The sequence below is a fragment of the Triticum urartu genome, chromosome 1A (assembly GCF_056163025.1).
Source record: "Triticum urartu cultivar PI428250 chromosome 1A, HENAU_Tu73, whole genome shotgun sequence".
NCBI classification, from domain to species: domain Eukaryota; kingdom Viridiplantae; phylum Streptophyta; class Magnoliopsida; order Poales; family Poaceae; genus Triticum; species Triticum urartu.
The window spans coordinates 291,894,108-291,905,825 of record NC_141873.1 but is presented as its reverse complement, the minus strand read 5'-3'; the positions used below and the strand labels follow the sequence as shown (position 1 = coordinate 291,905,825).

The following is an 11,718-nucleotide window of genomic DNA, read 5'->3' as shown; positions in this document are numbered from 1 at the left end:
GCAGTCATCCTCCTGATAGCATATGGATCAGACTGTCTCCATAGTCTCAATCTTGCATCCTTCCTAATTTTCATGTTCTCTGCAACTGGGTGTGCATCAGTGTGGTTAGGGATCTTTGGCTTCAGCTTCCTCAACACAACAGAATCATCTTCTTCTTCTTTAGCAGCTTGAGGCACTAGGGCCTTGTTCTTCTCTTCTGCAGGTATGTTCCTAGTGCTCCTCTTGGGTTTTGGCTTTGGAGCTGGAGTAGCAGCCTTGGGAGCAGCTTTGGGCTTTGATTGAGCAGCCCCTGCTTTGATTGCATCTCCCATAAGCTTTTGTGCTTTGGGTGCTGGTGCAGCATCCTCTTCCTCTTCCTCTTCCTCTTCTTCTGAAGGATCTTGCATCATGGAGGGCTTTCCAATGACTCTGGCCATTGTTTTCTTAACCCTCTCCTTCCTCTTCTTCCCTTTTTTAGCTTCTTCAGCAGCTGATTTTGAAGCTTCAGCAGTTGATGTTCTGACTTTTGACATGGGTTGTCTTCTTGCTAGCATCTTAGTTTTCAGACCAGGCTTTGTTGCAGCAGCTGTGCCATACTCTTTCTTAATCACCTTCTTCTTTAAAGTGGCTTCATCTTCAATAGCCACATAATCTTCATCCTCAGAGTCAGAAGTTCTCTTCTTCCTTGTCTTGGTGGCAGCCTTTGGCAGATTGCTTGGTGTACTCCTGCTGCCTTCATCATAGCTGCTAGAGGGATCTGAACCCTCACTCATCTGCACCTATTGCTCAGACCTGTTCTGACTATCACTTTGATCAGACATCTCTGCGAATATTCTGATAGCAGACCCTATGAATAGGTTATAGATAAGGTAGAGTAGATGAGCATCACAAAGTACAGAAGTTTTGCAAAAAGGATGACTTAAAAACTTAGTTTTAATTCTTCACAGAAAGCATTTCGGATCTACCGATTCGTAAACTTTTTTTTGAGAACTGATGACAGTGGGAGAGGGTCCCACTGACCTTATATTAAAAAGTTAAGAGGTTAGTATAGTCCAGTATAGTCCAGTCATCCTACAACCTACAATACAAGTCACAATTACATCTGGAGAAGGAGGGGTGAGAGGAAGATTACAGAAGGTGACACCCCTAATTACAAAGCAGCTACTAGTGACAAGATATAAGGGGCAAGCTCCTGTTTGGTCCTATGGACCAGCAGAGTAAAATCATACTTGAATCTGGCCTTCCAAGATCTCAAGGTTGGCTAGATCCCTCTGAAGTGTTTGTCATTCCTTTCCTTCCAGATCCCCCATGCTGCCACCGTGAACACCTCCATGAACATGTTCCCATTCCAAGAGTTTTTACCAGCGTGCAATAATGTGAGCCTACATTCCCCAGTTGGCCACTGTATCCCAATACTATCCCAGCATCTCTTACTGAAAGGACAGTTAAAGAAGAGGTGAGTAATGTCCTCCTCCGATGGGTTTTGACAGAGCAGGCAGGTGTAATCGTCATTTTGGATTTTGTAGTGTCTCCTTCTCAGCATATTTCTGGTGTTCAGACGATCAGCCAACAGCAGCCATGCAAACATTTTCCATTGCATTGTACACTTGGTTTTCCAGATCCAACAGAAGGCCTCGTCCACCTGCATACTTCTGAAGCAGTGTTCATAAAATTTGGTGGGTTTGGAACCATTTCCACCCCAAACACATTTCCATATATCATCCCTATCAGTCAGAGTCACATCAGACGTGGCCAGCTGCAGATTAGTCACCTCAAGGCGAGCTTCCACCGAGAGGGGGAGATGGAACACATCACCCAATCTCTCCGAGGATAGTAGGGATTGGACTGACATATCTGGTTCCTTGGCAAAAGAAAAAGCTCTCGGGAATGTGTCTTGGAGCAACCCATCTTTCCACTCATCCTTCCAGAAAAGGATCGAGTCACCTGTCCCAACAGACGCCTTGGTAACCCCTCTGTAGATATCAGACAGTTGCATGAGGTCTTTCCACCAGAACGAGCCACAAGGGTCCATTGCATGTGGGGTTTGACCATTGTAATACGATCTCCAGACAAGATGAACCCACGGAACATCTTGCTTGTTATAAAATTTATGAAGTTGTTTCAATAAAAGCCCCTGGTTCTGGATTCTGAGGTTTATGATCCCTAAACCTCCTTTATTTTTTGGCCTGTAGACCAGGTCCCAAGCAGCGAGAGAGTTGCCTTTAGTACCATCCTCAGTTTTCTCCAACCATAGGCAAGATCTGCAAAGCTTGTCTAGATGTTCAATGACCTTGGGGTTTAGCTTGATGGAGCACATTGCGTATATCGTAGCGAGGTCACAACTGAGTTTAGAAGAGTTAGCTTAGAGCCATAATCAAGCAAGGAAACTGCTGCTGGAATTTTTCTCTGTACTGCGGTGACCATGGGCATCAGATCAGTTACCGTGGGGAGGGTTGTCCCCATAGGCAGCCCTAGGTACGTGAGAGGCATTTGTCCCACGACACAACCAAAAATCGCTGCCATCTCTGTCGCCGTTGCCGGCTCCAAGTTGATTGGAACGAGTGTTGATTTGTGGAATTTAATTTTCAGACCAACAGATGTGGCATAGTCCAACAGAATTCCTTTGAGGACTTGGGCTTGGTTAGGGCAGGCCGGGAATACCAGAATCGTGTCATCGGCATACTGAATAACTGGGTAGTTATTATCATGTGATGGAATCGGTAGTAGCAGTTGCCCAGCTCTGCAAGCCTCGTTAATCGCGGCTTGCAACAGGTCTGCAGTGAGAACAAAGATGAGGGGCGAGAGTGGATCACCTTGTCTCACTCCACATAGGCAAGAGAACTGCTTCCCCGGGGTACCGTTGAGCAACACAGAAGAAGTACCCGAGGAGAAAATACATCTGATCCATCCAATCCACTTCTCATCAAACCCCATGTGCCTCATGATCTCAATCATAGGTTCATGTTGTATCGTGTCAAAAGCTTTGGCAAAGTCTAACTTGAGGAGACAGCATGCACGTCCAGAAGCTTGACATTGATGAATGTATTCGAAAGCCCAAGCTAAGCAGTCTTGTATCGATCTCCCTTTGAGAAAACCATATTGGTTCTTGTGGATGATTTTGAGAATTACTATCTGTAACTGATTAGCCAGTAGCTTGGTTATCAACTTCAGGCAACAGTTGAGGAGGGTGATGGGCCTGTAATCATTTGCAGTCTCAGGTGAGTAAGTTTTCGGGATCAAGGTGATAAACCCCGAATTTAGACTCTGCAGATCCAGCTTTCCATCATAGAAGTCAGCACACAGGGTATAAAAATCATGCTTAATATGTGCCAGCAGGATTTTAAACAACACCCATTAAAGCCATCCGGGCCAGGGGCATGGTCTGATGGCATTTCTTGGACCACTTTATCGACCTCCTCATTCGTAAAGGGTTTTGTCAGATCCTCGAGCCCTTCCACCTTTTTAATTAGCCGAGCTAGATCAAATTTCATCTCGTGCGGTTCCAACCTGCCCAACCCACCCAACCTGTTTTTATATGTCTGATATAGCTCAAGTGCCTTCCCTGCATGGTCAGACAGTTTCAGAGATGCAATAGAATTTCTTCTAAAACGCTCACTCGCCGCCGAGTGAAAGAACTTAGTGTTGTCCCCCCCCCCCAACACACACTGAAACTAGCACACCGTGTACCTCTTCCTCCAATATTCCCATTTATAACCAAGGAGTACAACCAAATGCTCTTTAAGAATTACACGGAAGTTCTTCTCCGGGGTTTTGAGAGGCCTCAAGTCCTCAATCCCATCCAATTCCAGAAGAGCCCAATTAGATTTATCAATGCACAAATTCAATCTGGAGATGTTTTTGCTCCACTTCTTCAAAGCATATCTCGGGTGTTTAAATTTTTTACAGAGCAGAGCAGCCGAGTTATGAGCAAAACAACTTTTGTTCCAGGTGGATTGAACAACTTCAAAGAAGCCAGGGTGTGATATCCAGAAGTTTTCAAAACGGAAGATTTTAGATTTAGGGACAGAAGTCTCAATAGAGATCACACACGGCACATGATTGGAGACTGGTTTTGGGAGTGGTGCCACTGTCGTATTGGGGTAGCTAGAGGTCCAATTGGCCGATGTGAAGAACCAATCAAGTTGCTCTAAAAGTGGGTCTGTCTGCATGTTACTCCATGTAAACCTCCTCCCTTTGATTGGTAGTTCCACTAAGGCTTGCGATTGGATGAAATCATTGAAAGTCAACATGTCATTAACATTCCCTCCTGGCTTGTTGCGATTATCAGGGGCCCCGATATAGTTGAAATCGCCACATAATAACCAGTCCTCATCGTCTGGTATGTCAAGATCAAACATCCAGGAGGTGAAAGTTGCTCTAACAGGGCCATCGCATGGGCCATACACATTAAACATATTCCAGGATTTGGCAGTTTGCAACGAAGTGAACTTAATGCCCAGAGTAAATGATTCAGAACAGATAAGATCGCCAACAAAGATTGAACTATCCCATATAATGATCAAACCCCCAGAGGCCCCTTGGGAAAGCACCACCTCAAATTTATCGAACCATTTAGGACAAAAAGTTCTTACAAAAGACTTATCGAAAGAGGCACGCTTAGTTTCTTGAAGGCAAATAACAGAGCAACCACTACTATCAATTGCATTGCGCAAAGCCAAAAGTTTCTGGTCGGAGTTGATCCCCCGCACGTTCCAGCACAGCACCTTCCACGCCTTATGCATCAAACTTGTGAACGTCACGCTCCTGCGCCACCGAGGACGAGAGCAGTTTCTACTTGCTTAGCTGATTTGGGCGCAAGCCACACATATTAGTACCAATAGATTGTATGGTAGAAATAGGTGTGGGAGGAGGGATCTCACTATGTACCTTGTCTTTTTTGTCTGAAACACATGGCAAGGTAGTAGAGGAAGAGCACTGCACTTCAGGAACTTTCCGGGGCTTCACTTTGGACAGCACAAGTTTTCTGTCAGACATCGGCGGCACCTTAAACCCATCATACTTGTTAGAGCGCGCACTCCGGCGCAACATAACAGTATCCACATGTGCATGCTCATTGGATAGCAAAGAGCTAATATGATCGGCAACAGAGCAAGATCTCGGCATGTTCTGCTCACCAGAAGAAGGAAACTCAACTGAAACATCCGCAGTGTTGAAGCAACATTTGTCAATGATGATACCCTCAATGGAAGAGCTGAAGATGCAGCCAAACACATCTGACTCAGGGGAGATGGAGTTCATCAGAGCATTGCAGACCACATTAAGTTGCTTCTGCAAGAAATTGAAAGGATTGAGCGGCAAGTAAGCTCCTTCAGGGTGCACAGCATGTAATAGCGACTTTGTGTAGATCCTTTTCAGCATACTTCCAATCCAACGCAGCAAATCGACGTCTGCAGTTATCATCAAAGAGACAGACGCACCACCAGCCCTGACAAAAGCAAACTACGCAGAAGGGACACCATTGATAAAATTGTCAGCCAGTTCTTCAACCTGAGAGAATTCAGACCAAACATCTGATAGGTTGTCAACAATGTTGTGCTCCTGGTGCACACCATCCATAAGGGAGGGACCATCATACTCAAAGAACATTCTGAAACTAAAACCAGTGTGAGGAGGTGGAACTATCGGCCATGCTGCCCAACCATTTTCCTGAACCTCATCTTGCACCTGCCCAGCAGCATTCCACGACTGCTCGTTGGCCGCCTGCTGAGCTTCCATATCATTGATCCTGGCTTGCTGCATTAGAGTATATAAGGAAGTTGATAGGGGTGTGGGGAAGCATTGAGGAGGGGTGGAGCATCCTCATTGTCCACCAACCCAGGCACAGTGTCTCTGCCATTCAGAACATAAACAGGTACTGACCAAGATCGGCCCAATCTAGGAAGCATGCCCACTCTAGAAACTACCAGACTGTGTGGTACCTGCGCGACATCCTTGATGTGGCACTTAACCAGAACCCTAGCTTTGTTCTCATTAGGCCGCGGCCAAACTATCAGTTTTCCAAAGTTAGAGACAGCCTTGTGCACATAGTGCTCCGTCATGTAATCCATCGGAAAGGCTAACATCATAACCCAAACTTCATATTGAAAAGCGGGCATCCGCATATTGATGCCTTCATCATGAGGTGTGAGGGTGAAATAAGAATCATAATCTATAGCATGGGGGCCTTCTCTAATGGCCTCATCCCGGCTTTGCATATCCTCAAAAGCAACACAACCGATGCCAAACGGATAAACAAACTCATCTGAAATCTAATACTCTAGATCCTCCCTAATGATGCGGCAAACCTCCTCTAACCAGAATCTCTTCTGATGATCAGGAGGAGGGGGCTGAATCGAGATAATAGCATACCTGTCATGGTTTAATGGCGGGTCATCCACCACCATGACACTCCTCTGAAGCCGATGATCTGGCCCTCGCTCAATGTTGGCACGGAGCGGGGCAAACGTGAACGTCCTGACCGGAAAGTTCTCCATCTTGTTGCCGAGGTTGATCGCCGGCGCAGCAGACTTCTTGGATGACGATGGAGGAGCGAGTTTGGAAGAGGCAATGGTGGTTTTGGAAACAGAGGAGACTGGACAGGATTGGGTCCCTCGGGCGGTGGAGTTGACAACTAAAGCAGGGGGAGGCGTATCGGCATGCAATGAGAAGTTGCCACGTCAACACGTGGTGGGATATTCTGTTTAGCTTGCCAAACTGACCTCCGATTATTTTCTAAAGCGTTACAATTTCCACGATTTTTTTTTGGGAACAAATCATAAAATTCCCATCCTTGGCATTAGTCCCAGAAGTACCCGAGGCGGATATGGGCTGCCATTTGTACTTGGGCTAATGTTGCTGTTGATGCTGACCATGGGTTGTGTGGCCTAAAGAGCCACACGAATCACACCGTATAAGACCAGGACATTGCTTTACTTGATGGTCATTTCTACGACAGGCTCGGCATGCAGGGTTACGGACCAACATGCATGCAGCCCCCAACGAACGTGGCATATTGCAGGTGCAACAATGTTCCAATTGAACACATCTTTGGCAAAACTTACCGGGGCAATCTCCAACCAAATGGCCATGCCGAGAGCAGTTCAAACATTTCAATAACCTGTCATCAATATAATCCTGAGTAGGCACATCCTTGATCTGAACCATAGCTTTAACCTCATTATCCGAATACCCAGCTTGCCAACCATCCATAATGTGAAGTAACTTTTCATCCGGGATAGACTGCCAATAAGATTCCTTGAATTGTGGGCCATGAAAAGATGTACGAGCACTAGGCAAGAAATCCTTCTGATTGAGAACAAAATCCCCCAACCGAATATGCAAATCATGATCCGAAAAAATAGGGAAGTTGAACTTGCCAAACGGAATACACTCACCGGCCGGGGAGGTATGCACACTCGTCGCCGGCCACTTTGTGGAATGAGAATTAACCATTAGCTGCTGGTCTCGGAGCCATTTAGATCTTATAGCGATCGGTTGTAGCTGCACCTCAGGAAGATGTTCATCCACATGCCAGCTCATATCCGAGTGATCCACACCAGAGAGATCACCACAGAAGAGGTGAAAATGACAAATGAAATCAGGCCAAATGCGGTCCTTAAGGCCATAGATGAAATGACCAACTCGATTGGAGGCCACAAAGAACTGAAAGCGACGATCACTTAACCTCAAAACCCTAAACCCTGAACTGATTCCTCCAATACAAGATTGCAGGGCAAGGGCCACAGATTCTTCTGTAAGAGGGAACGAGGCCGAGGAGAAAGAAACCACAAGGAAGAATTCCTTGGCAGATCTGGGGTTGGCCGGTGAAAAATGCACCGTAGATTGGAACTTGTCACGTACCTGAGATTCAATCGCCAGACCAGGGGAGAAGTCCCAATGGAGAAGACTCTCCATGAGGAGTGGGTGGCTATCACCGTCGGAGTGGCCAATGGCAGGGGGAGGTGGCCACCGGGGCCGGAGTGGCCACCGGTGGAGGGGGGTCGCGTAGGAGGGGATTTAGTCCCACATTGCCAACAAGTTCCTGGCGGTTTAAACACCATTGGAGGAAGATGACAGCAGCAGTTCTCATGAGCGCTAAAGTTTCTCGGTCAGACTAGGTGATACCGAAGCAGCTTTTGGAACCTAAACTAGTGAACTCGGTCAGACCGAGTCACAGTTCGGTGGTACCGAGACTGCTAGGGTTTCACAAAGAATCGAACTCGGTCACACTGATTTGCAATTTTCGGTCAGACCGAAAACGCGTGTGCTCTGGCCTAAGCCAAAATCGGTAAGACCGATTTCTACAACTCGGTCGGTCCGAGATGAATTCGGCGGAGACCTAACCCTAAATTTTCAAATCAAAACTAGTCTACGGGATGTTTTCGCTGGACAGGATGATTTCAATCATGGCAAAGATCATGGCAAAGCAATGTGCTAAGAATCGGAGTTAAGGATTAGCACAATGATCAAGTTTGTACCCTAGTTTGGCGACGAAGTTGCTACGGCGGTGACAGCAGTGAAGATTTCCGTTGACGGCGGCAAAGACCAGTGGCGGGAGGTCGCTGGTGATGAGAGGACGATCCGGAGACCCGAGGAGGCAGAGTAGGTTATGCGCGGGCGAGGAGGTTCAGAAAAATTTCCAAATTTTGGCCCGTCGGTATATATAACCTGACGCTGTTGGTGTGAACGAGTGGAACGACTCGGTGGCACCGAGATGCAAAGCTGCAAGCAGTTACTACAACTCGGTGTGACCGAAAGGCTCTAATCGGTTGCACCGAGATTGAAAACCCTAGATCAACTTAGTGACTCGGTAGGACCGAAAAGGATGAATCGGTCAGACCGAGATGCACAAAGAGGTTTTGGAGGTTTAAGTCTATGACGAATCGGGAACTCCGGGTGCTCCTCATACAAAGTGGTTCGAATCTGACTTGATCAAACTTTGTGATGTAGCATGAATAGAGTTTGAGACGAGGAAAGCAAAGAGTTCTTAGGCATTCTTGTCCATCCATTTGGCAAAAGAGAAAGAGCCAAACAATCAAAACAACAAATGGATGTCCTCGAATGAGTAAAATATGCAACCAACATGCTCACACAATAAAATGGCAAATGAAATATGTGACAAAGCATGCACAAACACTCTAGCATCTATCAAGCAATTTGGTGATGACTAGGTCATCTATATATGAGTATATTGACTTAGGAGTCAAATGAGAACATTTGATCATAGGTCATACTCATCGTTTAAGCACAAGTGGGGTTACCACTTTTACATAAAGCATTGTTGTGTTCACACCATTAGAGTTGCTTTAGCTCAATTGGTTAGAGTAAAGCTCCCCCTAGATTTGATATCCCCCCTAAGAGGGATGAACTAACCTTGGGTTTTGTCGATGATGACTTCATGTAGGTGTTGAAGATGTAGATGCTCAATGTTGATGTAGATCATTTGGAGCAATCCTTTGGAGTGAGTTGCACTTTCAATACCTACACGGGTTAGTCCCACAAGGAACAAACAAGGATATCCATAGACATAGAGTGATGCATACACAAGATGATGTCCATGAAAGCATTAGGTTACCTTGTCCCTTGTCTTACCAACAAGAGGGTTTGTGACTCCTTGAACTACTGCAAGATATGGAAGTTGTTTGCACTTGTCCTCGCCAAAATGATAAGAGTGAAGTATGTTGGCGGAGTCACCCTCAAGAACTCTCTAGTTCTTCTTCTTCTGGATCCACACCATCTTGATGAGAACCCTTGGAGTTGTAGTTGTACTTGATGAAGTAGAACTTGATGTGGTCTTGGGAACCCACTTGACCAAGGCCTTGGGTGCTTCTTCAAATGCATCAATTTCCTCTTGAAGCTTGTCCTTGCCTTTTTGCTTGTGGTCTTGTGGTGGAAGATCATCTTGAGCTTGTGTCCCTTTGAAAGAGGTAGGATCATACTTCTCTTGTTGAGGAACAAACTTCGTCTTGGGGTATTTATCTTCTTCCCACTCAACTCCATTTGCATTGAACTTTCGTTCAAAACCAACACCTTGATTCTTCCGGTGTCTTCCTTGCTTGCGTACAATTTCCTCAAATTGCTTACACAAGTGCTAGACAGACAAGAAAATAGCTCTTGTAAACACCTTTCTCTATAATTCCCTTCAATAAGCTATTTTCTTGCTCAAGTGTAACTTGGCTAATAGAATCATTAGTGGAATCAAGAGGACTACTAGAAGCAACAATATTGGATTTAGCATGATTGTTGTTACTACTAGATGAAGAACATTTCTTGCTCTTGTTGCTAGATTTAACTTGTGGCATGTAAGTAGACAAGAGTAAATGCTTGGCAATGTAAGAAGAACTTTTCTTGCGAAGATCATCATTGATTGCCTTTAAAAACTCATGCTCTTGCTCAAGGTTGAGCTTTTCAAAGTGTAGCTTATCATGAGTCTTAAAAGTTCTTGATGATTTTCCAAGGTAGTTTCATGAGCTAACTTAAGAGTGTTTAGTTCTTTAGTTAGACGCTCAATATCCTTCTTATCATCATCATTCGTTTTATCTTGATTAGCATGATTAATTGATGTTTCATCATAGTTTTCATCACTGGAGTTTTCAACAAGTAAATCATCATCACCTAGCAAATCATCTACATCACTATTGAAATCAACATACTCGGGATGTGTTACCTTTGGACCTTTGGCCATGAAGCAATTTCCAATTCCTTCATTTGGTGAGTCAAATATGTCGTGGGAGTTGGTTGACACAAGTGCTAGACAGGCAACACCTTCATCTTGAGTATATTTGGAGTCGGAGTGATAACTTCTTTCGGAGTGATTGTCGGAGTCGGAGCCGGATACCCATTCACCAACATGAGCTTGATGTCTTCTTTTTGTGTAGCTCCTTGATGACTTTTCTTTCCTTTCTGAATTCTTGCTTCTCCGAGAGGGTTTTCATTCATAACGATCATCTCTACTCCTCCTTTCTCTTGGCGGTGATTCTTCTCTTCTACTTCTTCTTTTGGGAGAATCTTCTCTTCTTTTGTAGGGAGCCATACACTCATTGGAGTAGTGTCCGAGACTATCACAATTGTAGCAATTACGCTCACGACTAGAAGATCTTTTGTCATTGTAGGACCTTGACTTGGAACTTCTTTCTTTGCTTCTACTCTTGTAGAACTTGTTGAAGTTCTTTACCATTAGGCTCAATTCTTCATTGAAGGTTTGTTTCTCACTTGATGATGTGGGAGCATCACATGAGGCTTTGTAAGCACCACTTGACTTGTTGTGAAGCTCTTCCTTATCCTTGAGTGACATCTCATGAGCAACAATTCTTCCAATGACTTCCGTTGGCTTGAGATCTTTGTAATTGGGCATCATTTGGATCAATGTGCACACGGTATCATATTTTCCATCCAAGGATGTTAGGATCTTCTTGATGATGAATTTGTCGGTCATCTATTCACTTCCTAAGCCGGAAATCTCATTTGTGATGAGAGCAAGCCTAGAATACATTTCAGCGACACCTTCACCATCCTTCATTTTGAACTTGTCGAGTTGACTTTGAAGCACATCCAATTTGGATTCCTTGATGGAGTCAGTACCTTCATGCATATCAATCAAAGTATCCCAAATTTCCTTTGCATTCTCAAGACGGCTGATTTTGTTGAATTCTTCGGTGCACAATCCGTTGAAGAGAATATCACAAGCTTGAGCATTGTATTGTAGCATCTTCAACTCATCCGCGGTAGCTTCACGGTTTG

At 45.0% G+C, this 11,718-nt stretch overlaps 1 protein-coding gene across 1 annotated transcript; it reads right to left on the bottom strand.

Annotated features, from left to right (window-relative positions):
* Positions 1-1,240: 1,240 nt before the first annotated feature.
* LOC147990913 (uncharacterized) lies at positions 1,241-2,011 on the bottom strand. The gene has a single exon (XM_087538449.1). The coding sequence runs from the start codon at positions 2,009-2,011 to the stop codon at positions 1,241-1,243; it is 771 nt and encodes a 256-aa protein (XP_087394575.1).
* Between the last annotated feature and the right edge of the window lie 9,707 nt (positions 2,012-11,718).